Genomic DNA, 26,915 nt, shown 5'->3' with positions numbered 1-26,915 from the left:
CATATTACATTGAATAATAATAATAATAATATTTATAAAGCGCACTGCAGTATTGAACAAACATACTTTCATTTATTCCTATTTTTTATTTAGTGGTCCGAACGGGAGGATAGTTTTTATTTTGTTAATCCTATTAGGATTGTTTCCCATAAAGTTCGGAGATTATTTAGGCTAGCTGTAGTAGGCCTAGTAATCATGTCAAACATTATTGTCCTGCACTGTTTGAAAATTCTGGCTACGGCATTGCTCAGCCCTAACCATGGTTGGGATGACAATTTATGATTATGGCACCTCTAGATGGCCAGAATTTTTTTTTTTTTTTTTTATTAATTTTTGAAAGATTTAGAGGAGGGGAGGGTGCGGTCCGGCTGACTTCCCCTCCCCCTTGAATCCCCACTGATTCTTGCGATTTATCTTTTTTCTTGGCGACGTCACGTGCTTTGATAATGTTACATAAAGCTGGGGAAAATTGAGGTGGGTGGGTGTCCTAGCCAGTTCCACCTTTTGGAAAGTCAAAAAAAGGGGGAAAAGAAAGGAAAATTGATTGCCCAAAACGCCTCAGAGGTTATTTGCGGGCTTCTATGGAAAAAAAAAAAACAAAAAACAAAAAAACGCGGGTGCATGCCCCGGACCCCTACGATCGTCCTCTTTTTTGGCGTCCTCCTTTGTTCCCCCTCCCCTTTCGGACATCTCTGGATCCACCCCTGGAAAGACTTTCATACATTTACGGTACGTCAGTGGTAGCGCAAGGATTTGCCTGACAAGGGGTCCGATATCCCTGACTAAAGCATAAGTGGACGGGGCCAGGGGGAAGCCCAGAGCCCCTCAGAGGGATGTCCAGGAAAACAGGTTTCGTTACAAATAGTACATATAGGCTTATATATAGTATTGCCTCACTGATCGGGAAAACCATTGTTATAGTCATCCGATGTTATGATTCAACAAGTGTTTATTTGATTGCTCCAGCAGGGTTCCACTTAACATCATGTTTGTTGCTTTAGTATTTTCAAAGTATATCACGCAACCTATATCTGGTTGCTTTTGTTATGCGGTTGCTGATTGGTTTGCGGGTCTTCCTGATAAAGTTTTACATCACGTGATCAGGAGTATACATATAAAAGTTGTTTATAGTACTCTCAGCCCAGATAGGGCAATATTCTGTTCTTTTTTCTTCTTTTTTTTTTCAGTCATCGTTCTAATTATCCTCTCCTCCATTCTCTTGTAAAATACAGTTTATCTCATCATTAACTATTAGACCTATTATCATATACCGTCAATAACCACTGTCCTCGACCAGGGACTTTTAACTGTTACAGTATCATGATTGAAAACAGCTAAAATAGAAATAATTAAATTACACAATAAAGCAGCTACAATGAAATAAACAGCTTATGTTACCCTTATATTTATTTCTTTGCTGATTTTGATGCAGGGAGAGGTATGATATTCTGTACCGACATAATATTCACCGATTGTCACCATAACAGTGGAAGCATCGGAGGACTAGTAAAGTGAATTTGAATGTAAGGTCATGCCGGTGGGTGTATTGTCTTCTACCAGGATCCCGGTATATCACGAACATTAAACTCAATTACTATAACAGATGAATATGTTATTTTTTTTATATTATTATTATAGAACAATTTTATTTTGTAAAATCTGTATAATATCAAACGGAGTATGTGGCCCACTCACGGCTTTTCATTCTCTACCTGACTACTGTAACATTTTTATTATCATCATAATTGTATTCTTCGTCATAATCATCGTCGTCATCGTTATCGTCGTCATCGTTGTTATTTATATTTCAAAATTTGGGGATTTATGTGTTAGTCTTGTTGAGTATGTTTGAACAAATGTGTTTAGCACCTGCATTAACTCATTTCTATGTATACAATGTATACCTATTTAGAATAGCAGTCGCCTAATACAATACTGTATTAAATAGTAATGATAAGGCCTTGTCAATATCGGTCACTATCTGCTCTATTTGTCGACATTACCTTATCTTAGCGACCCCGCTTTTGAAAAATCAAGGTGCGACGTGTCCTCAAACTGAAAACAAAAATCAGCTGATTTCGATCCTTCGTCCCTTCTGGCTCTTTTCCAACCAAATCATGGATGAGGTAATTTTGTATCACGTGATCAGTTCCCTTGACGGGTCTATTTAACCGTCGGCTGATCCGTCAAGCAAACACTCCATCTGGTCTACCGGGTGTGAACACGCACCAACTAAAACCTTTCTATATATTGCCGTCTGAAAGGACGTTAAAGCCTCGTTGTCAACATGAGGAATACTCTGATATTGTTCGCATGTCTGTTTGCTTTCGCCAAGGCCCGCAATGTACCCGTCACGGGTGCCTGGGAAGAATGGGACCATGATGCACCAATCATTCCGTAAGTATTATATTTTCCATTTCTATAAACTTTCTATTGTCGTCCTCCTGAAAACGAATATTTATTAATGTCTTGCTTATATTTATTCATTAGTAAAAGAAACATTAATGTAAGGATGAGCACACTCCAGGGGCGGTAAAATTTAATGTTTCCCAGACCGGAGGTCTATCCCGACGGGTGGGGGTGGTACCCTCATCTTGGAGCCCTCGTCGGGGAGCATGGACCCCTCGTCGGGGAATTCCTGGCGCACCCAACAAATGTTCGCCTACATCGCTTTCGCGAGATTTTACTCTTTTTTTATCTGATTATCATTTCAAAAGCTTATCACATTTTGAACATTTTCTGGCCTCTGGAACACACGAGTATTCTAATCACTTAGGGTAGGCCTACTTAGCGTGCATAATTATATACCACGCATCTGTGATGAACTATAAACGCTATAGGGCCTAATATTTCATTTGCTTACTAGAATTAACGAACGTTTAAATAGGCTTAATTACCGTTTTTAAAATATAGCATACACACTTAAACTGGCTGGTAATCAATAATTTATTATTTTTTTGTAGTAGGCCTCATAACTCCAAGGAGCATAAGTTTGTTAAGAATTTATATAGGGCCTATACATTATGACAGACGATAAACTTTTTAAAGTACACGGTAAATAGTAAGGAAGTTTTGCCTAAGCTATGTTTGATGTACGATTTGTTTTCTTTTACAGCAAACGTGTCTGCGAAGAAGATTTTTTTGGGTGAGTTAAAACAGTTGTTTTTTTTTCCTCTGTCAACAAATTTAATTTAATTAAAATTGTAGGCGCCACGACTCGCCGCCGCAACGGAACGTTTTTAATAACGATATGTTCTTACTGCCACCGACAATCAGCAGACTAAGCCCCTCTCCCACTAGGTTTTTTCAGCATACGAGTTACAAGAGAATGCCGAGTTGCTAACCCGGCAAACTCGGCAAAAACTCGTAGGACGATTCGGAAAGCTCGGAGAGGACTCTTACCTACTCGTAGCAGCTATGAACTCGTGGCGCTAATTTTGAACATGTTCAAAATTATCGCCACGAGTAGATAACTCGTAGTAAACTCGAAGAACTCGTAGGTAGATCGTAGAGTATTCGGGGTACTCTTACCTAGCTCGTACACTACTCTGGATACTCGTCGGCGGTTTTGTCATCTACGAGTTTGATGCGAGCACCAAAAAACGAGTACGAGTAAGTACGAGCGCACCGAGTTGGCTCGTACCTAACTCGTATATAATTCGGTACAAACTTGTTACGCTCGTAATAATCTCGTAGTTAACTCGGTGCTCTGCTCGGCATAATTCGTACATAACTTGTAACCAACTCTATAAACTCGTACCTCACTCGTAGCTATCACGTAATAAGATCGTATAGGTCCTTTCCAAAGATCACGAGTTTTAACTCGTAGAAATCGTACGACTCTTAGGTGAAATAAACCTAGGTGGGAGAGGGGCTCTCACAGAGAACCGAGTTGGATTCATCGAATTTCCCGATTCGACCACCGATTGATCAGCGTCGCCGAAAGGTGTCGGCAATGCGTGTAGAAATTTTATGGAAACCACAGGCTTTACAATACTCTTATATTATTACTGTGTTTTGTTTTCTGATAGTTTGACCCTATTTTGAGTGTAGTAGACGAAATTAGAGACTAAGCTTGAATAAATATTCTTTTCTTAACCTTAACAGACTGACGATAGTCAAGTGCTGTGAAGGCTGGGCGGATTTGGAAATCGGATGCCATACTCGTAAGTATTACCAGAAAACTTGTTTTTTTTTTTAGTTTCATTCTGGTGTTTATACGGTACGTCATATTTGCGGCGCGTCCATCGTATTTCTAAACGGTCAGCAGACTAGTCGAGATATAATACACGAGTATACTGGAAAACAAAATTAACAAAACGGACATTTCTGGATGTCAATAGCTAACAAGAGTTAATGCGGATTCGCAATTAATCACCACTTGAAAACTTGAAAATACGACGTTAACATTCACACACACTGGAAAATGTCATCGATGATAGTACGCTGTGGATGTGTGATAACTCGGACTTATAGTATAGGAATGGATATTAGTGCGCGAAATAGAAGCTATTAGGCCTGCTTATAGTAGGACTATTATGTTAACTTTCAAAACCTATTATTACAGCTGTCTGCAGTGTTGCATGCGAGAATGGTGGTACCTGCATGGCACCAGATACCTGCCAGTGCCTTCCTGAATTCTCAGGACCCACATGCTCAGATTTTGATAAGGATGAATATTGTTGGACCCAGTGGAACACTCTCGACGTGCCATCTTCTGGACTCGGTGACTTCGAGAACATCATTGAACATCGTGAACAGTAAGTCAGTGTGTCAATAAAATTAAATATTTGATTGCTTACATTATAATTTTAAATTTTACGTAATTATTGATGTGATTTATTATTTGATTAGAATTATTTAATATTTTTATTGGTAGCTTCTTTTGTAAACGCGTGTCATATAGTGGGAATGCCACTCAGCGTACCCTTAGCTCTTGAGCCTGAAATTCAACGCAATGCAATTTCAAAAATAGAAATAAATTATTTATACAAATAATAAAATAAAATAAACATGATTAATGTATTTTTTTTCTAGGACTAAGATCTGTCAAGACAGCAACCCCGTTGCCATTGACTGCCGCACCACTGGTGGTATCTCCTGGATGGAGGTTTCACAGAAGGTCTCGTGTGATCTGGAACGTGGGTTTGAGTGCCTGCACGCTCACCAGAAGAGCGGTACCTGCGAAGACTACGAAGTGCGTTTCCTGTGCTCCTGTGGGCCAAAATGTGAGATTTCATCTTTGTTTTATTTAAGAGTTAAGTGAGAGCAGAGCTCAATAAGTTAAACTGGTTAGATCCTGGTAGACCTCCTGTCTCTGATTCAATCTCATTTGTGAATCTCTGTGCACAATAGTGCGGTTGAAGAAACAAGTACTCAGTGGCGGATTAAAGGGGGTGAGGGCGGCTGTACCGGGTACCTCTAATTTTCTCAAAATTATAAGATACTGAATAAAAAAAATATTAAGTCTGAGAGCACCATTTCCACACATCTAGAGGTGCCATAATCGTAAAATTCTTACCTCAGCTCCAAACCATGGTGGGCTGCCCGAGTTGGTATAGACCCTCCATCTGTCAAAAGTCCCTGCCTGGGCCCCCTCTATTTCATATTCCTGGATCAGCCACTATTACTGTACACTCATGAGAAAAGAGAAGGGATGTGTGTGTGTGTGTGTGTGTGTGTGTGTGTGTGTGTGTGTGTGTGTGTGTGTGTGTGTGTGTGTGTGTGTGTGTGTGTGTGTGTGTGTGTGTATTTACACTGTGCTATATTCTATGCTATATATATGTATATATTATTATTATTATTATTATTATTATTATTATTATTATATTAGTAAATGGAAAAGGCAAACAAGACAAAGAGCAGCCAAAACCTGAAGATGTCCCACCAACTGCTTCACGTAAGCCTTCATTACCATTCATTCAGGTGGCAAAAACCCATGTAAGACTAATTAGCACTCACTAAAAACATGGGCCTGCTCAATCCAACAGAGTCAAGTAGTAACAAGAGTGGAGGGAACCAGTCAAATATACTAATTTTTAAAAGGTGTAGTTGTGTTAGTCTGGTCAGTATAAGAAATTACTAATCACAGCACTTAGACTAGAGGCCTCCACACGCTAATGTATACATTATATCTGTTTACTCTATCAAGAATTTAAAAAAATCACTGTATTAGAAGTAAATTTTCTCTCGGGAAATAATGAAAATTGACTCGTTTAATTGAATTTTAAATTTAATATTTAGAGCATGGAGATGGACTGTTTGTAGCGTGGTAATTTTGTTTCTATAACAGAACTTACGTAGCTTACGCATAAATCCTATAAATCTCTTGTGTTTATTAATGGTTTTCAATTTTTTGTTCTTTAGCACCAACAGTTGAAAACAAAACATGTTCCATTGGAAACACATCAGTCAACGCTGGCATGAATATGGAATTCGGATGCCGCATTTGGTAAGTAGGTCTTTAATAAACGGGCACAGGTTCTATTTGGTCCTACTAAGCACCACTAGAAACCACATACCATACAGATTGCGAAAGGATCGAGTTGCTTAACTAAAAAAAAAAAAAAACTTTTAATTTGATAATTTTCCGAATTCTGGTTAATAAAATAATTATGTAGATGTCAAGTACAAAAAGTTGTAAGTCCGAGTAGGTCCAGAGGGCGTCCTATGCCGTATGTGTTTTGGACGAAGGAAGAGACAGACGGTGACAGTGGTAGCGGTGGGGTAAACATGTGGATATTGTTTATAAATTTGTTCGCATGTTAACATAAGGTTTTGCTGTTATTTACTTGATAGCAACTGCTCCAGTGAGGGAACATGGCTTTGCAGCACAAACTCAACATGCATGATAAACGAAACATGTAAGTTTTTGACTAGTAGGGCTAGCTAGGCTAGGCCTGCTTTGCATTCCCATCCAGCAGCGAGCTGCTGCTGCTGGCCATCTGCTAGTACTAGGAGCCTAGCCCTCCTTCTAGCTAAGATATTCAGTTAGTAGTAGTATCCAACAACCAATCACTGTGTTGGCATGAAGGAGATGGATCAGGTGTACAGTGCCAGAGTAGTGGGTTTTGCTAACAATTTCTGGCAGAGCAGTGCAGCAGTCCAGTAGGCTACTACTATTAACTGATTGGTAGGGGGTTCACTGGGGCTACTACATTACTTCCTGGTGGTGCCTACAGAAACCACTTTATTCTGCAAGGTTTTCCTTTTTAGAATATTTTCCAAAAACAATATCAAGTCATAGCTAAATTGCCGTGCACAATAATATGCCGGGCCTGGGAGCTTAATTGAGGTTGAGCTGTCACCGCACTGGCTGCTGGTGCCACTCCTAGATCATTCATTTGTCATAAAATGTTTTCCTGGGCAATTAGTCCTGACAAATTTTGGCTGCAATAGTTATGTTTCAAAATTGAGAAATGTTTTTAATGTGAAATAAATGCCTATGAACTTTTATATTCTGCCTTTTTGTTGTAGACACTCCTGGAGTTTGCACAGTAAACACAACTACAATCCTCCTTGAATCGGACATCACAACCGTCGACTGCAATATATGGTAAGTCAAAAGGTCAAACATGCGAAGTTCACAGAAGAAAATGCATTTGGAAGTAAAGCACTGTCTCAAAACATATGTTTGACATTTTCTGATAAATTAAAGATTTGTCTGACTTTCAAATGATGGAAAAAACATATAATTCTTTATTCTGTGCCTGATGCTGTCTCATCAGTGACTCTCTTTATGTGTCTTCTTCATTCTCTTTACACATTTCTAACAAACAGCAAATGATGCTTACATTTTAATATTTCTGGTTTTATCTGGTTTTATAAAGTATGTGCACAAAAAACAGCTCTCTGGCATGCACCAAGATGATCTGTCCAGCAAAGAGTGACGTAGCCTTGACCTTGACCTCAACACGCTGCTATGATAATGATGGCCAGTTCTATGAAGAGAACACGATGCGACAGAGGGACTGTAACGTTTGGTAAGTTTACCAGGGAGTGTTAGATCCATGATTCAATCAATCAATCAATCAATCAACATGGATTTGTTAAGCACCAATATTAGTGGCACTATGACAATAGTATTACTCAAAGTACACATTAACTACTGAGGTTAAGTAACATTGTTATATACAGGTCTCCCTCTAATTAATTAGAGGAAGACCTATATGTATATATGGAAACAAGGTGTGTAAGTGACAGACAGGCAGTACTGGAAATTGCCTTTACATGTAGTAGGGAAATCTATTTTGGAATACTGTACTATTATTATCAACTGGTATATTATTTTATTTTTGTAGTATATGCACACAAGGCAAGTGGGATTGTACACGTATTGATTGTCTAAAAGATCACTTTGAGGTGCAGATTGTACGCAAGGTCTGTACTGATGTCAGAGGCAAAGCTTACCGTCATGGCGCCACCCTTGTCAAGGACTGCAACGCATGGTAAGTTTACCGTCACATCCTTAAAGTACATCCTATAGTGGCTTACCCCAAAATGTAATACTCATATGGCTACCTTCCGATCAAAGATGCACCCAGTGACCATCGGCAGGCTCGCAACGCCCTCAAGTATCTGAAACCAGACACACACTGTGTCAGCTGACAAAAGAATTACATAATTCCATAGAAGCCATAATGCAAAAAGGCGTGCACAGATCATTTTTAGTGACCGTCCAGTCAACTGGCACCAACAATCAGCAGTTGTAGTTGTGTCCTGAAGCACATCACACAAATAGATGTATCAGCCAACGTTTGGCTGGCTGTTAATTAATGTCCAGGATTTTGATCAGCCATATAACCACTCTACCCTCTCATTCTCTTTTCATATTTTAATTTAAATTTTAAAATATAAATCATTGCACTGAGTATCATGACCTATATAATTCATGTTCCTTACAGGATATGTTCTGATGGTGAATGGGCAAGTACTCGCCGCTACTGTTCACCAGTCACCTACCCCAACAGCACCTGTTTGGACACCAACACCAGCAGCATCTTGACCAATGGACAAACCATTCGACGTGGATGCAATGTCTGGTACGGAATAATTCTGAATTTTTTACCTCCTAAATCTAAAGAAACCATAAGGAAAATCATATCTTCTTATTTCGACTGAATAGTTAATTTGTTTGTTTTTGTTTAGTGTTTGCAACAGTGGAAACTTGACTTGCACTTCAGAACAATGCCCAACAGAGGTTTCTGGTGAGTTGAACACACCCAGTTGCTATTGTACAGTGTTTACTGATTACTCTTTATAAATGTAGTGTATCTTCCAATTCGAGACCCCACAAATTCCAAGACCCCCATCTAATTCGAGTCCACTTTTTTAATGAACCAAGTATCAATCTTCATTCTTTTAACACAAAGCTAACCCTCTTATCAGAGGCCGAATCCTGAGACCACCCCAAATTTTCAGTTCCCAAAGGTGGTCTTGTATTGGAGGGTAACCTAATTAGTTATCGTTATTAATTAATTAATTATCATTATTCAAATTAATCCTTAAAATTATTTAATCGTCATTAATTAATTAATTATCATTATTCAAATTAATCCTTAAAATTATTTAAAGGGAGTGAATCACTCTTCATGTAGTCTTTGTAAATGTAGTTTAGTTTATAGAACTCTGATAATGTATGCATGATAAAGAAGTCAAAAAGATCTATATATTTTGTGTGTAAATTTGTACATCTAAATCAGCCTGTTTGTTATTAGTTAGTCAACCTATTACAACCTAAAATTTTCTCCACCTTCAACCCCATTTTTCGTTGATCTGAATCCATGTTAGTATATACATAACAATATTTTTTTTCCTTCCTCAGGCATCTGTCTCACTCATCTCTACCGTTATCTTTTCAACAACAAGACTGATGTGAAGCTATACAAACCAGTATGTAACTCCACAAATGGCCTTTACCAACCAGTGCAGGTTAGTTCCATCGATTGATAGTAAATATGTTTCATTCTTTCATACCAGTGATTTTTCTCATTGAGAAAGTAGGCTGGGCACCCACCTAACAGTCGTCGGCCGATGTGATTCTATGGAGAATGCAATGCCACAACATGTGCGCAATGAATCGTTTTTAAAGCCAGACTCCATAGAAAATATTTTTTAAAATGTGATATGTTTTAAAACACAAAAAGCATATTTGACGAAAAATTCAGAAGCGGTTAATGAAATAGAGATTCTTGAATATTTAAAATCTGGTTGGGGGGAGGGGGAAAGGTGGGAAAAAAAAAGGTGAGTACAGCCCTTTTTCCCCCAAGTGTTTTAAATATTCAGAAATCTGTAAAAATATGCCTTTTGTGTCGTGGAAAAAAATCAGTTCTACAACCTATCAACAAAAAAGTTTTCTCTGGAGACTGGCTTTAATGACGACTCATTCAGACCGCTACTAACAATTAGCAGACGACGTCCCGTTGCATAGCACTAAGCTACTAACAATTAGCAGACGACGTCCCGTTGCATAGCGCTAAGCTACTAACAATTAGCAGACGACGTCCTGTTGCAAAGCGCTAAGATGTAGCAGAGTTGGATTTGTCGCACGACACAGCGAGTGCCTTAACACTTTCACTGCCGTGTTTGAAAAGTAGTATCGGCCACTGCCAGCCTTTTTACCGAATTTGACCATATTTCCAAAGCTTGCTAAGAGTACGTAAGTGATCAAATTGACATGTATTATACACTAAAAGAATGACAAACATCTCACCTTTACACTGGTACCAAACACTTTATTCAAATCACAATTTATAACCCCGTAACAGTAAAATGAAAGTGACTCACTTTTAGGGTTTTATGCATATTCACACAATGAAGCTGAGTTAATCGTGTTTCAGTATCGCCGTGCAATATGAGGTGACTGAGAATAGGTCACATTGAAATAGCGAAACATATGTGGTCCTGACTGATTTAAACACTTTAGAGATTTTCTAGAAATTCAGACATACCCACTCTATCATGTAAAAGAAGAAAATTAAAGAAACGGAGATCTCTGTCTTTGGCTGTAAACAGTTGGGATTTAAAATATGTAGATCGCTGTCTTTGGCAGTCAGAGTGTTAATGATGTCTAAGCAAAGTCTACAATTCTCATTCCATTTCTCTTTTTTTAAATTTAGTATTCCTTTGCTGATAGCATTTTGTGTTTTTTTTAAATTGTTTTTCAAAATATTTCTATTTTATACAGTGCAGGGGAAAGAAATGCTTCTGTGTAGATCCGTTTGGTCGCTACATTCCCAGAACATACGTCTACGGAAAGACTCCTAACTGTTCAGCTTATATATGTAAGTATGTTTCGAGTTTGTGAGTACAGACAATTCACAAGACACATTAAAATGTTTTTCTGATTTGTTTCTGTTATTCCCACTACAGGTTTCCCTCCAATTAAAGGCCACTTTTGGGACCAGGGTTTCTGTGGTCTTTGGCCTCTCATTAGAATAATAAAGATAAAAGAAATTTATTTGTTAATTTGGGACCACAGAATAGTGGTCTTTAATTGGAGGTGGTCCTTAATTGAAGGGGTCTTTCATTGGAAAGAGACCTGTATGTCCAAAGCCCCAAGTCTGTGAAATGTCTCAAAAATTAGGACAGCTTCCTGCACTCCTGCGAGCAAGAAAAAAAACTCCCGGAAATTTACCGACCTTCTGCATTTTCATGATTTTTGCACGTTTTTACTGCTCTATTATCAGTTGTTGTCTCCAGGACCTCTGCTTATGGTGAGTATTACCACACGCAGCTAAATAGAATCAGATGTTCTAAGAAATCCCTTTTAATCAAATCTTCTGGAAGTGGCTTCTTCCAACTTTGGACTTCTGCTCAGGGGTGGCAGTAGCAGGAGGTTCTGAGGGCCTAAGGATCCCGATTCGGCTAAGATGATTCGGTCTCGACGTTCAGGTGTGGACCCCGGCAAGCTTGGGCCCCTCATGGTGGAATTCCTGCTGCCACCCGGCTTCTGCTTTGTCTATTTGCATGATTGTAAGCATTAGTGAGTCTAAAAATAGGATTATTGTATCATTTCAGACAACATCACCGAACCACCAATGACAACCGAGATTGAGCTAATGTCAGAAGAACCAACTTTATACAATAAAACAAGTAAGAAAGAAATAAAAATATAAAAAACAAGGTGTAGGCATTTCAGAATTTCCAACATAATTGCAAATTATTTTACAGTAATTATTTTTAAGTTTGACCATTCTTGACAGAACATATGATTGTTCTTGGATTTTTGAGTTTATTTTTTGTTGAACTAATATGCAGTGTCTAAATATTTGACCACTCTGGTAAAATAGTGAATAAATATTTGATGATAATGATTTTAGAAGACGCCACTTCATTTTGTGTTGTTTTTCACTGTCTTTGTACCATTCAGCCAACTATACCTGTAGCCAGATGTTACTGAAGTCTGTGGTGAAGCCAATGATACCACGACCTACGTGTCTGCCTGATGGATCGTACGCTCCGACCCAGTGCGACCGCAGGCTGGAGGTGTGCTATTGCGTGTTCAGCAATGGGACGTACATCAACGGTACACTAATGCACATCAGCAGGGGAACTCCATTCTGCAGGAGATTGAGACCAGGTAAATAAATATGTTACAAAAACTTGAGCAAGTCGTATGGCCGAGCGGTTAAGGCACGGGCACCGTCACCATAGCCAACAATACTGGCACGGTTCTTGCCCGTAGTTCTGGTGGTGTAGCAAATCTTCTCAGATATGGACTATAAACTGTAGGCCCAGAGTAGACAAATGCTCATGTGTACTGTAAAAAACCCAGTACATCTTTCAAGACGAGTAGGGGGTTACCCGGTGTTCTAGTCCACTCGGCCCCTCTCGTGGGCAGATTAAAGTGCGCCTGATTACTGGGTGCATCAGTTTATGTTTCAGTTCAAGTGATTGATTTTTTTTATTGATTAAGTTCACTGAATAGCTGGCATATTCCTGTTTCATAGAATGATTGACTAATACTAAACAATTAACTGATTGATTCAATAATTACTTTAATAATTGATTAAGTGATTGAATGACTTATTGTTGTACTTATTAACTGACTGACTATTGATTTATTAATTATTATTTTGCTGATTTATTATATTATACTTTATTAGTGACTGATTGATAGATTTATTGATAAATTAATTGATTGACTTTGAACCACATCCTTCCATTATGTACCTTGCAAGTCACTGTAATTACTGTGAAGATATTTCTTTTTTTTTTCATTTACATTACTAATATATTTACATCACATATTTCTGTTCTATTACAGAAGTTGAGGTCTCCTATCCAGGTTAGTTAGTTAGTTATGTTTATTTGCTCCAATTTCACACATGCATCAAATCAATCTTTACTATTATCAGTTATCTTGGCGGGGTCAAGAAAGAAGCTTTGATGTCACTGCCCTGTTCCTACCAATCCTTTAACGACACGAAAATCATATCATTGAGTTTTTTTTAGAACTAAACCAACATACTGGAGCTCAACAAAGTATGAAATTGTGTATGGACTGTATAAGAAGATGATTATCAATTGGCACATTGATAAGAGAAAAGTTTGCACTTATTCTTGTGCCCCTTCTCTATTTTCAACTCCAAGATCAACCAAATTATATTATGTTAAACCCACATTTACAGTCTTAGATATGTAGTTTTAGAAATTGTAAACACTTGTGATACTCCTCAGAATTATCCACATGCAACCTCAAAGCTGCCATCGCTGAGAAGCTCAACCTGCCGTACAAACCAACATGTAACGTCAATGGAAGCTTTGAAGCTCTCCAGTGCAACCTCATCACACGTGTTTGCTTCTGTGTTGATGACTTTGGTGACATCATCCCCGACACCATCACCAACCGTGCTGACGTTCAAAGATCATCATGTGATAGGTTCCGAACAGGTAAGCCTGAACAAATTTTGTGAAGTCCCTCAACAAAATGAGTAACAAGGCAAGGAATGGTATATTGCCATAGACCGCATTACTTACTTACTTACTTAGGTGTTCCGCCGTCTGACATCACGCATGTCTTGGAGTCAATCTTCAGGACATTATAACTAATTAGCTTTAGTTTGCTCTTTGAATGACATTCCTAGAATAAGTTGATCCAGAGATAATCCAGATGTTAATATTTCAGAGGAATGGAGGCGGCAGATGAATTCAAGACGTCGCCCGATAGCCCGCATTGTCACCGATATCGTCGATGTTGACCAATTCCCAGAGAGTAAGTTACACCATCATTTGTCAAATTTCATATGTTTTTTTCCCAAGTTTTGTCAAGCCTGGCTTCCATAGAATCGCTACACAGTTGCTGCAGCGTTTTCCCTATAAACCCTGCGCCGGGTACCTGTCCCCGACGCAATCAAAAACGCTCCCTGATTCAACTGACGAATCAGCGCCAAAGTCGGCAATAGCGTGTAGCGATTTTATGGAAACCAGGCTTCATGAGAACTTGGTAAATATTGGGTGCAATGAACGGGGTCTGGAATATGTGTGTGTCCAACAAACACACGTGTTGTTGCAAAATCGCATGTGTTTAGGTACATTGACGTTGTTGTTTTGTGGGGCCTTGGCAACAATATCTTAGGGGAGGGCTTAGCGAAAAAGTCTGTTGCGGCAGTAATTGTGATGCAGGCTTTTAACCTTGAACATAATAGAAACATAATCATGATTCTATTCTAATCGCCAATTCACTATGTAATTTTATCATTTTCTTAAACATATCAACAAAGTAAGGGTGGGGGGGTGGAAGGGGCAAAGCCATGGAGGAACAAAGTTACTGTCCAGTGTACGTCAGCCCCAAGCATCAAACAATACAAATGACAATAGCATTCAATGTAACATTAAAAGCTTGCACCACATTAGCTATGTTTTGTACATATTTTCTTTAATTGGCATATGTGTTGTAATCTTGTCTTTTTTATCTTTCTACTCATGTTAATTTTGCAGATGAAACGATGCAGAAGGAAATTCATCTCCCATCATACATCACCTCAGATATCATCTATAACGAGAAGTTCCCAGAGAGTAAGTTAAAGCGCCCTTGTTCGTATGAAACCTCCATATTAATCAAGTAGAAGAAAAATGATTGATTATTATCAAGGTAGAAACATTCCTAACATTAAATAGAATTCTTAGTTGCAAATATTATTTGTTAGATGGCATCTAATGTATGAATGCCAGAATATTATCATTATTATTCATTACTAATATTGTTGTTATTAATTATTATTAGTATAATCTCTGATATATATTTTTGAGGAGGACATATCCATACTGAGCTTAGAAGGTTTTGCCTCACTGCTAGCTACCTTCTGTTTTTCAAAAACCTGCACCTGCTTATCCTTTAGAGATATGGAGTTTTCAAAACTCATGCATTGTATTAAATCCATTTGAAGTTCTTCTGTAGTTTGGAAATTTATTTTATGAATATTTATGGATTAATATTTCCTAATCATCCAGGTATGCCAGCATGCCTGAGACAGCGCGAGATTTCCCGCACCATGTTGACTATCTACGAGCCAACGTGTAGAGTCAACGGTACATTCGAGCCACGCCAGTGCCCCACTGGATCCGGCATCTGCTTCTGCGTCGATGTCACAGGAACAGTTGTCGTCAACACGACTTCGAGTAGACTGGTCCCACCAACCTGCGATATGTACAATAATGGTGAGATTTTGTTAGGCTTATCCTTAAGCTGTGTTTACACTGACATTTGTTACATGACGATATTTGTGTTGAGATATGACCTCGAGGGTATAAACAATAATGTTAAAGCAAAATGCACATAATGTTAAACAAAGACTGCCATCTAAAAGTAGGCCTATACTCCTTTTTTAAGCTCTATTCACACTGTGAAGTTTCATGTTACATATACATGTGATTTGCCCATATATGGGTGTAATATGACATCATCATGCCCATACATGGACAAATCACAGAAATCGGGCATGTAGTGTGTAGTATGGACAGAGCAATATAATTTATTATACAATTCCTACTAGAGAGTGAGGCAGCAGAGGCACATCTGTATTTTCACAACCAACAAGAGCGCCACCATGTAACGATTGACAGGAGCAATGTTATTGCACAACATTAGGTAGTTTTCGCCGCACAACGTTAACCTTAACTTTAACGTTAGTACCCAGCATGCAATGCAATAGCTCCGCCCCTTTTGTAAACAAATCGAAATACGCATGAGCAAACCCGTAACTAACATACGTCGAGCACTTAAAATCCTGAAATTAACATACTCCGCAACGCAAGATGAATAAATTATGACATCATCCGTTAACGTTAAGTTTAACGTCGTGCAGCAAAAACTAGCTATTATTGTTCGCTGCACACTGTATGTGGTCATAAAGCAGCAAGTGTCAAAGGTATTTCTACTACAAGAGGCCATTTTAAACTTGTTAAATATTCTCTTGTTCTTCATTTGGTATTTTGTCTTCCTCGTTTTCAGTGTCACTGTTTAGCCTGAATGTGACCACCAACAGCACACTCTACGGAATACTGCCCACTGACTGCGGGGACAACTGTCCAGTCATTGGAGTTCAAGTCAACACTACCCTCAACCAGACACTCCCACTCAACAACACCAACATCAGTATGTATATTTTCTTTGAAGTATAATCCTTGAAATGCTGAGAAATTTCACAATTTTACATATACGGCATGTGGCGATGAATCTGTGAGAGTAGATAGCTCGGTCTGCTAAACACGTGGTAGCCGCTGTGAGTGCATTGAACCATGGAGATCTCTTGGTCCCCGGTTGAATTCCCTTTTGTTTCAGCTGAAGGGCTGAAATGCAAGTTTCAAAAGCGCACCATCTTTTGGATTTTGATGTTTAAGCCGTTGGTCCTGTGTGCAAAATGGCCATGTGTACGTTAAAGAACACAATACACTCTTCAGAAAAGAGTAGTTATTGTCTCCGGGTGTACTGCCCTATCACCACCAGAAGGACCCCAATGGAAATAGGTCTTTTTCAGACTTTCGTGGGTTATCCTTGGTGTTTACACCGAATAAATCCATCCACCAATCCATCCATGAATCAAAAAGAAAAAAAGGAAAAGAAACTTGCATAATTATAAAGAAAAAAATATTAATTTGTTTCTTTTATTTCTAGCTGTTTCAGCTTGTGCTCATCAACAGATTATCTCCAGCATTGTTCCAGGTGTGTTCCGACCCACTTGCAATGCCAATGGAACCTTCTCCCCTCTCCAGTGCCAGCCCCAGTCCGGTATCTGCTACTGCGTTGACACCAATGGCGTTCGCATCAAGAATACCGAAGCCAAGATCTACAAGCAGCGTCTACCAATCTGCGAAAAGTATTGGAATTGTAAGAAAAGTGTTTACTCATTTTGTGAATAATTACAGGCCTATTGTAATAAGAATCATCATGGTATACAAGATGCAAAATTGTTTTGCTGTCAGTGTAGAGCTTTTCTGTCTACTGTAGGGACAATACAGCGAAGTCGTATGTAAGAAAATTACGTATACATGACGGACATTGCGTGTAAGGTTATGCACAGTGTGTTCTAAATATAGCGAGCGCACTACAATATACATAATTACTAAAACATTTTTCAAGACCAAGACATAATAGTAATTATAGAAACAATAACTAAATAATAATAATAACAATCACTTAATAGGAAAAGTGGATTTATATGCATCATAATTCTATATATGTTTTTAATGTATCCTTTAAAATAATGATGACAAGAAAGTTGATAATATTTTAATGGGATTGAATGTAATTTATTTAGAGTCCTTGTCCACTTTTTTAAATGCTCAAGGCACTAGTAATGATGTCTCTTCTTTGTTTTCAGACCAAACTATATGAATATACTTTACTATATGTAATTATTTTTTTCAGTTACTTTGGATGTTGTCACCAACATAACCTCTGCCTACCCATTGGATATGCAGATGATAAACACTGTTAACCCCTTCAACTTAACCACCTTGATGGATCTCTCCAAGTTCAAGTTCAACTTCACCAGCCTCTTCAACCAGACTACTCTCGCCAAGCTGAACAACTCCGAATGGAACATGACACTACACTCCCTCATGTTCAACGCTTCCCAGTGGAACACAAGCTTGTACAACGAAACCGTCCTTTCCACGATGATGAACATCTCCATTTGGAATACGACCGTATTTGAAGGCATGTTCAACTCATCCATCTGGAATGAAACCGATTTCACAGGTCTTTTCAACGTCTCGCAGTGGAACACCACCCTGTACACCGTTATGTTCAACAGCTCCCTCTGGAATACCACATTCTTCGACACATTGTTCAACGTTACACAGTGGAACACTACATATACAGCATGGTTATTCAACATGTCGCTACCAAATGTCACCGAGTGCAACTGCACAAAACTTAATTACACTAAAAAATCAAAAGGTACAGTATTTTATTCATCATCAGCATTTAATGTGTCATTATCAAAAATCATTGAAATTTAACTCAGACCATAATTGATACTCTCAAAAATGTTTTTAACTTTAATGTCTAACAAAGTTTAATTTTGTGACTTTGTAAATCAGTTTGAATGGTTTGAATTTTATTGCCAATTGTAGTACTGTTTTGATGATAATTGATTTTTTTTTTTGAAAATTTGTTTTTCATAAGATTGCTTTGAGATGCAGAAACTGGCCAGCTTTATCCCAGATATGGTGCCGCCCACGTGCAATCCCAACAACACCTATGCAGCCCTGCAGTGTAGCAGCAAGACCGGCTACTGCTACTGCTCATACCTTAATGGACGTGTCATCCCAGAGACCGTCACACCCATCATTGAAGGAACTCCTTCCTGCTGGCAGTATTCAACAGGTGAGATTGGGTTGTCGATTGATGTGGGTGGAAATTGATAGTTATTGTTGCCACAAAAACCTTCAACATTGCAGACATGACCGTAAGGGCAGGCCCTAGAATGGATCCATTCTGGTCTAGCCTAGGTAGGATGACAATGGTGATACACATATTCCTTGAATACCTTGGGTGGTAGATTTGGCGTTACCCAGAACCGCAATGAGGATGCTTCTACCATGATGTTGATGTTGATAATAATTATGAAACTATTGATGAGCATTTTGAAAGAAATACAACAGAGGTTTTAAGACTCTCAAGAGTTGCAGGAGTTTCCTAGATATAAAAACAACCTATCTCTTGAAATTCCAAAATGTATACATGTTTTTACTACTTTCTCATTAATTTTCTCTGCTTGTCTGCTTGCCACACAGCAAAGTTCAATAAACTAGGTTTAAGAAAGCACATTAAATCAGATCTCCTTGAAGTGACTCTCGCCAACATCAAAACTCATTATGATTCTTAAGGAGTGGAGTTGTTAATTTTAGATTTTTAATCCAGGACCACGAATGTGTGACAGGCATATTAATCACAGTTCCATTGGAGAATAAAAGTAGATAAATAAACAAATGTTTAAATTTTGAATATTTTCAGTTAATATTACCAATATGACCATGACAGAGAAGAAGATTGCCAACTTGACAAAAGAGAACTGGAAGCTGGCCAATAGAGGAGTCGTGTGGAACATGACCCTCAACTACTTGCACCAGATTGACACATCCGTCAAGTCAAGTAAGACTTTCTGCTCATTCAGAATTTATATAATTATCGTTATATAAAACTCTTTTGATGAATAATTATATAATGTATATCTTTCTCTATTTTGTGAATAATTACCTGAATGAACCGATATATGCCGCCTTTTCATTGGCAAGGTCGATGGTAATCTAAAGGCAAATTGAGGGCTGTTACATAAAATTGTAGTTCCATTATTTTTTAGGTAAGTTCCTAAAAAGGAAACCAGCATATATCGTTTCATTTGGGTGAGTATCTGATGCATAGACTACCAACATCACTTCTGATTTGTGTAATTTTTGCATATCATCATAAACATAACTGATAGTATTTTGCATAAGGTTAAAGACCAGTAATAAATAAATGAGAAGATATGATATAATGTATATATGTAAATTACATGCATAATGTATATTCTTTGTTCTTGATATTTAGTACTAAACCAGACTTGCTTCATTGGCAATATGTCAATTGCATCTGGATCCAACCTGACGTTCGGATGCCGTGTATGGTAAGACTTCTCCGCAATCATTTTCCGCACATTTTTATATTTAAGTCGGTGTTGTACATCTGTTGTACAGTATTCTATTAAAATAGCATGACCAAGGAAAACATTTGGTATTCTAAATTAAATGGTTCTTTTTTTTTGCATTATAGCAATTGTTCTAGTGGAGTCTGGACTTGCACATTCAATGAAACTTGCTTGCGCAATGAAACATGTAAGAATTTTTATGTAATTTTTATTTTACATTAAAGCAAATGTTAGGTTCTATTACCAGATATATGTTTAGAAAACCTTGTCTATTTCATGAATGCTTACCTGGGTAAACAATCTATTGCTGATGTTTCTTAATGAACATGAACACCCCACAAAGAAAATAGAACCGCTTGTCCCTATGTGTGTACTTAGTTAAATTTTATTTAACATAATTTTGCAAGTTTTGTTAAAAGATTTTATTTCACAAAAACATGTGACATGCCTAAATATGGTCATGATGACATCACATCATGACTATATATGGGCATACAACAGTTTTTTTATATTGTGGGCAGACCTTCCGGAACATTGGCAATACTACCAACATCACCTGAATTTTGTCATTTCTCTTATTTTTCAGTCACACCAGGTGTTTGCCAGGTGAACAGGACCACTATTCTGCTTGAGAAAGGCATCACCACTGTTGACTGTAACGTCTGGTAGGTCACAATTACTGCCTTGTACTTTTTCTTTATAATATGAGCTGTGAAATGTATGAGTAATAGCTATGCAAATTAAGCGGTAAACTGTAAATACAGTTAAACTTCCCTAAGTTGACTGTGCCTAAGTCGAATAATTTCTAAGTCGATCATATTATACATGCTAAATTGTTGTGTTTTCCATTAATCAACAATCTGAAAGTCAAATTTGATTTAAGTTGAACAATATTTCAATGGCATTTTGGATTTGACGTAGGCAAATTCAACTGTATATTCAATGAACCATGCCCCGGTGTACTGGTCCATCTCACAGCCCCTTTCACTGTGGACTGATCCAGATGCAGGCGTTGATTAGAACTAGAACTATGCAATTATCCATGAGAAATATAAGCAGTACTTTTTACCAGAAAACAGTGTCAAAGAATCCAATCAAATATTCAGTGAACAATGACATATGGGATGAAATTGTAAATGTTTTTTTTTTCAGAGATATTTGCCGTTAAAATAATAATGTATTGTATTATTATTATTAAAAATATTCTGAATATCTAAAAGATGTTTTTTTTTTTAAAATTAGTATCTGTGCTCGCAACAACTCCCTGGCTTGTACCAAGATGATGTGTCCAGCTAAGAACAACACTGAAAAATCTCTCCCAAAGCTTTGCTTTGACCGCATTTCTAAAAAGTTCTATGAGGAGAATGTTGTCCTTCGAAAACGTTGCAATGTTTGGTAAGGAATGCTCAAATTTATACTTTTTATACTTTTTTTTTGTATGTCTTGGTATATCAGGCCTAATGTTACCATCAATATTGATGAGAGGCGGCCACAATATTTATGTGGTGTACAAGCCATGAAATACTCGAACCTATGATACTTATTATTTAATGTTCTGCAATAGATATTGCATCTTGGAATGTAGTGACATTTTCACAATAGAGAACAAATTAGAAACCTCTACAGGAACATTGCAAAGGTTGGGTTTAACGTTTGCCATTCTCTAAATGTATTTTCTTTATTCACAGTGTGTGCAGCCAAGGAAACTGGGACTGTACCAATGAGCATTGTCCCTTTTTGAGATCAGACAGGGTTTGCGTTGATATGTATGGTCAGAACTACCCTAATGGTGCTACCATCCTTAAGGACTGCAATGCATGGTAGGTCTATTTTTTATTTATTTATTTGGAATAAAATACTCAAAATGCAAAAAAGGTTTGAAACACATTTGAGTGTACAATATGAACAAATACCATTTATTCGCTCATGTGAATCCATAACCACAGGAGCTACACAGGTGTTGATGTAGCTTCCTTTAGCAAATAATCGCGTATAATCGATTCTAGTTGCTGTTATCAGTTGACTGAAACAGTCGTAGCAGGGTCACCACGAGCAAGCTAACAGCATGACCCCAACAAATATAAATATATATTAAAAAATAAAACATCAAACACCACACGTTAATAAACACCTAACTTTAGGCCTATCCTGTGATCATACAAGTAATTTGGATTCTAACGTTTATATCTATATACACTAATTAACTATTAAAAGAAATTACATTATTATAAATATGTATATATTTAAAATTAAATTATTGCTTATAATTAATTGTTTAAATATATATGTACAATCAGATATTGAAAAAAAAATCATTCATTCTTGTTCTATATTATATACAATTCATTATAATTAAAAATATACTATTATACTTAACATATTATTATACTTAACAATTACTTGGTGGTTCAACTTAAAATGTTAGCTGCTCTAGTCGTTCATCATTTGAATTGACTGGCAGTGTTGAGTTGGACAAATGGTTGGTTCTGCACCGAAGGACCCAGTTTGTTTTCATTTTGATTACAATTACTGTTTGTGAATGTATTCATGGATATAAACAAATTATATGTGCAATACCATCTTGTATAAGATATCAAAATTGTAATTAATTTATATAATTCTCCAGGACTTGTATTAGTGGAAAGTGGGCAAGTACTCGCCGCTACTGTTCCCCAGTCACCTACCCCAACAGCACCTGTCTGGACACGGTCACTGGCACCACCTTGGCCAATGGACAAACAATCCGACGTGGCTGCAATGTCTGGTAAGTGAAAATACCCTTCAATTTCTGATTGCTGATTTGTCGGTTCAGTCTGCTGTCGTGAACCTTAGTGCAGGAGATGATAGTTTTAACTCTGGTTGAGTTTTTTACCTTCTCAAGGTCATTTATTTATTTACCACATTTGCATAACACCCTTTCATGTTGAAAGACGCTTTACTTGATAAAAATACATATGCATGGGTTAAAATTTTGAAATGGGGTTGGGGGATAAATTAATGCAAACGATTACACCATTGCTGGATGCAATGAAAGTAAAGTCAAGATTATATAATGCTTTTCTTGTCTTTTATCCACAGTGTCTGCAACAGTGCTAGCTTAACATGCTCATCTGCTGAATGCCCAACCAATTCATCTGGTAAGCATTCCCTATATTTCAGTCCATTATGAAAGCATGTATCGTATCATGTAAGGCTTTGGAAGGTCAGGGGTTCAAGATCAATGCTCGTCACATTGCTTGTGTCCTTGGGCAAGATACTTTATCTGTATTTGCTTCGATGTTTTCACCCAGGAGTATAAATGGGTGCCAGGTAGGAGGTGAATGATTCAGAATGAAGTTAGTAGTGCTGATTACACAACTAGGAATACTCGCAGGGGAGCGAAGGAAGTTGCACATTGTGTATGATTGATTCTGTACTCAATTACCAGGGCTAAATGCACTGTGAGGCTCCAATAAAGAACGCTATGTGAATGCTATATTAAATGAATTAGATTTTGTTGTATTTATTAACCTTGCCAATGAAGCATTTGACAGCCGTTTAACCACCTTATAATTCTATTGATTGATCAATTGATTGATTAAATGATTAATCCAGTATGTGTAAAATGAGGAATGATTAATACTTGTGTTTATTTAAAGGAGTGTGCCTGGATTATCTTCATCGCTACTTGTATAGCAACACTAGCAACACTGGGATGTGGTATAAGCCAGTGTGCAATGCTACCAATGGTCTATTCCAACCAGTACAAGTGAGTGAAGAATAAGATATAGTCAACTGTTACATTATATTGTCATCATCAACATAAGCATCACCATCATTATCATCCACATTATCATTATTGTCATTTTCATCCTCCGTATCATCATCATCATCACCATCATTATCATCTTCATCATTATCATCCACATTATCATTATTGTCATCTTCATCCTCCATATCATCATCATCATCGTCATCACCATCATCATCATTATCATCAGCATCATCATCATCACCATCAGCAGCATCATCATCTTCATCATCATTATCATCATAATCCACAATCCTCTTCTGTTGTCTCTGCTTCTTGCCTTTTATGAAAAAGAGAAAATTTTGATAAATATAAGAATTCACCTCTTCTTCTCCACCAAAAGTCATTCGTGTTACTTTTTAATAATTTGATAAAAAATTACATTTCAGTGCTTTAACAAGACGAAGATGTGTTTCTGTGTTGATCCAGTTGGACGATTCCTGCCTAGCACTCTTGTTTTTAACAAGACTCCTAACTGCTCTGCATACATCTGTAAGTTTCTCCTCCATTCTTGCTTTTCAACTCATTAATATATTTAGTTATAAAGTCTGGTATATCAATTAGGTCTAGCTAAGTAACTTTATTTTTTTTTCTTTTTTATTTATATGTAATGGTATTTTATTCAGAGTTCATAAAAACATAAAACATGGCAGCCAAATGCTAAATTACAAAATACGTTTAAGAGGATTAACTAACAATATAAATATATGTACAAAACAATAACTACCTATGTATATTTCAGTGTCAATATAAGTTCACAGCACAAAAATATAGATACAGTGTTATGAAGTTACATCAGTTGTTAAGAGGTTACTCAGCCTGTAACAACAGATTGTGTAGCATTGCTTAGTATTGATTGGGTGGCATGTGGTGTTGTGAAGTTACTGATTGGCTGTGTCTAAAAATGTATTACACATTTGAACTAATGAAATATTTGTTTTTAGACAATGTAACCAGGCCAAAGCCAACAACAGAAGTTATTGAAGCCCATCAATTTCAACCATCAGATATTAATTGGGGTATGTTATATAAGATTTTGTAATGAAAAAAGCATTAATTCAATCACATTGTACGTAGAGTATGTTTCTATCGTACAGTGTGTTTCTTTCAAGTACCAAGAATTTCTCGCATTAATTCAATCATTGCACATACAGTGTGTTTCTATCAAGTACCATAAATTTCTTGCTATATTTTTCCCTGCTACGATCAGAATGATGTTTGAGGACACCTGATGTAAATATTTCTACTGGGACATTGTATTTCAGATTGTAAATAACAAGCTATATCACTGCATTTTGAATATTCCACATATTAGAATTTTATGCAATTGTTGGCTGGTTATCAAATATTTACGGTTGCAAACCATTGTGTTATTAGAAATTAATTTTTTAACCGTTTTTTTCTCGTATTTCCAGTCAATCGAACTTGCCGCCAGATGCTGATGATCTCGAAATTGAACCCAATGCTTTTAAAGCCGAATTGCCTGCCTGATGGATCATACGGGCCAACTCAGTGTACACAACCAAACTTGTGCTATTGCGTACAAAGGAACGGAACCTACATCAACGGAACACTCACCCACATCTCCAAAGGCCTGCCAATGTGCTTGGTTTACCGTCAAAGTCAGTTTTTCAGTTTATTGTATTGGTTCTTATGAATATTTCATTATCCTTTGTAACTTAACTTTACAGCTAAATTTACACAATTACAAAACAAGATTCACAGTTTTGTAAATAATCACATCATCAACTAACTTGAATTTCTACTGTAATCTTCCTTTCAGCTCTAGAAGTTGCCCTCCCTAAAAGTAAACCAGGTAAGCTTATACTAAATCTATTTTATAAATCCAATACTAAATTAAAAATGTAATTATTGATGAGTCTCTCACTCTAAAGCATGTTTACCATGAATTAATTTTGACCATGCCAAAAGTTTAATTTGGCTAAATTGTTCAAACTCTATGCAAACTCTAAAGAACTTTTTAAAATTTAATCTATCTCTCATTTTCACCATAGAAACACTAGAAATTTCCAAATGCTTGCTGATGGCCAAGATAGCAAGAGAGGCTATGATGCCCCACGTACCAACTTGTGATTCCCGTGGTGCATACACCCCTCTGCAGTGTAATACCATCACTGGGCTGTGCTTCTGCGTTGACATTCAAGGTGCTGCCATTCCAGGCACCACTGCCTTGATAGCAGAGAACATAAGGCCAGATTGTCTGCAGTACAGAACACGTAAGTTGAATGGATAATGTATGTTTATTGCTAATATTTTTTGATTGTTGATTTATCGCTTCTATATATATACATACATACATACATACATAAATAAAAATAATTTAAACTGAAGAGAGATTATGAACATTAAACTTATTTCTTTCATTAACTTCACAGAAGAATGGACTTCAAAGCTAACTCATCAGAGAGAATTCATCACATCTGACGTAATCAATAATAAGAGATTCCCAGAAGGTTAGTAAAGACGGGCACTTGCTGCGTCATAAGACTGTCTCACGACTAATCCAACTCCGCTACCTGTGAGCATGTGACACTCTCTGCTGATTGGTGGGTGGCAGTCTGAATTGATCATCATTAAAAATGATCCATCGCATGCGCGTCATCACTTAGCGTTCTTTATAGAATCGCGTCTGCTGACAACCGTCAGGCGCGGTGAGTGTCCGGCTTAAGGCTTTTCAACTCTCTCTTGGCTCTGCATGTACTTCTGTTTTGAAAATTGCTGCTTCATTGTCTTGGAATCTCAGTTGGCTAAACTTGTGGTATCCACTGTATATGCGCTGAACCTTAGAGCTCCTATGTTGTATGCCCATATATAGTCATGATATGCCTATTTATGGTCATGATGTTATTTCATCATGACAATATTTGTCAAACAAAATTTGATAGTCTCGACAGTGCTTTACATAAGCTTAGTCCTAGGTTCCGTACCATCGTTGTTCTCCTTGTGTTTCGGCTGGAGGGCCGAAATGT

General features: G+C 37.4%; 1 protein-coding gene across 1 annotated transcript in view; it reads left to right on the top strand.

The window, feature by feature from the left end:
* The first annotated feature begins 2,188 nt into the window (after nt 1-2,188).
* LOC117109707 overlaps nt 2,189-26,915 on the top strand; it is a 32,749-nt gene continuing 8,022 nt past the window's right edge. Inside the window, exons 1-41 of the mRNA XM_033252092.1 lie at nt 2,189-2,397; nt 3,116-3,145; nt 4,108-4,166; nt 4,568-4,760; nt 5,038-5,228; nt 5,834-5,899; nt 6,367-6,451; nt 6,799-6,863; nt 7,477-7,555; nt 7,830-7,982; nt 8,301-8,447; nt 8,904-9,041; nt 9,148-9,206; nt 9,824-9,930; nt 11,186-11,282; nt 12,019-12,093; nt 12,371-12,580; nt 13,268-13,288; nt 13,681-13,893; nt 14,129-14,215; nt 14,941-15,018; nt 15,454-15,660; nt 16,454-16,597; nt 17,117-17,329; nt 17,870-18,403; nt 18,632-18,832; nt 19,463-19,600; nt 20,039-20,114; nt 20,261-20,322; nt 20,722-20,800; nt 21,378-21,530; nt 21,824-21,955; nt 22,762-22,899; nt 23,214-23,272; nt 23,774-23,883; nt 24,315-24,417; nt 24,870-24,944; nt 25,341-25,547; nt 25,709-25,741; nt 25,941-26,162; nt 26,322-26,399. Coding sequence (XP_033107983.1) covers nt 2,288-2,397; nt 3,116-3,145; nt 4,108-4,166; nt 4,568-4,760; nt 5,038-5,228; nt 5,834-5,899; nt 6,367-6,451; nt 6,799-6,863; nt 7,477-7,555; nt 7,830-7,982; nt 8,301-8,447; nt 8,904-9,041; nt 9,148-9,206; nt 9,824-9,930; nt 11,186-11,282; nt 12,019-12,093; nt 12,371-12,580; nt 13,268-13,288; nt 13,681-13,893; nt 14,129-14,215; nt 14,941-15,018; nt 15,454-15,660; nt 16,454-16,597; nt 17,117-17,329; nt 17,870-18,403; nt 18,632-18,832; nt 19,463-19,600; nt 20,039-20,114; nt 20,261-20,322; nt 20,722-20,800; nt 21,378-21,530; nt 21,824-21,955; nt 22,762-22,899; nt 23,214-23,272; nt 23,774-23,883; nt 24,315-24,417; nt 24,870-24,944; nt 25,341-25,547; nt 25,709-25,741; nt 25,941-26,162; nt 26,322-26,399 — 5,227 coding nt within the window. The 5' untranslated portion in view covers nt 2,189-2,287. The remainder of the gene's footprint in view (nt 2,398-3,115; nt 3,146-4,107; nt 4,167-4,567; nt 4,761-5,037; nt 5,229-5,833; nt 5,900-6,366; nt 6,452-6,798; nt 6,864-7,476; nt 7,556-7,829; nt 7,983-8,300; nt 8,448-8,903; nt 9,042-9,147; nt 9,207-9,823; nt 9,931-11,185; nt 11,283-12,018; nt 12,094-12,370; nt 12,581-13,267; nt 13,289-13,680; nt 13,894-14,128; nt 14,216-14,940; nt 15,019-15,453; nt 15,661-16,453; nt 16,598-17,116; nt 17,330-17,869; nt 18,404-18,631; nt 18,833-19,462; nt 19,601-20,038; nt 20,115-20,260; nt 20,323-20,721; nt 20,801-21,377; nt 21,531-21,823; nt 21,956-22,761; nt 22,900-23,213; nt 23,273-23,773; nt 23,884-24,314; nt 24,418-24,869; nt 24,945-25,340; nt 25,548-25,708; nt 25,742-25,940; nt 26,163-26,321; nt 26,400-26,915) is intronic.

The sequence above is a fragment of the Anneissia japonica genome, unplaced genomic scaffold (assembly GCF_011630105.1).
Source record: "Anneissia japonica isolate Jap-2015-1 unplaced genomic scaffold, ASM1163010v1 scaffold3782_len1007564_cov172, whole genome shotgun sequence".
In the NCBI taxonomy this organism is placed as follows: Eukaryota; Metazoa; Echinodermata; class Crinoidea; order Comatulida; family Comatulidae; genus Anneissia; species Anneissia japonica.
Note: the sequence above shows the minus strand (reverse complement) of the source record. Positions and strands in the feature narration are given on the sequence as shown.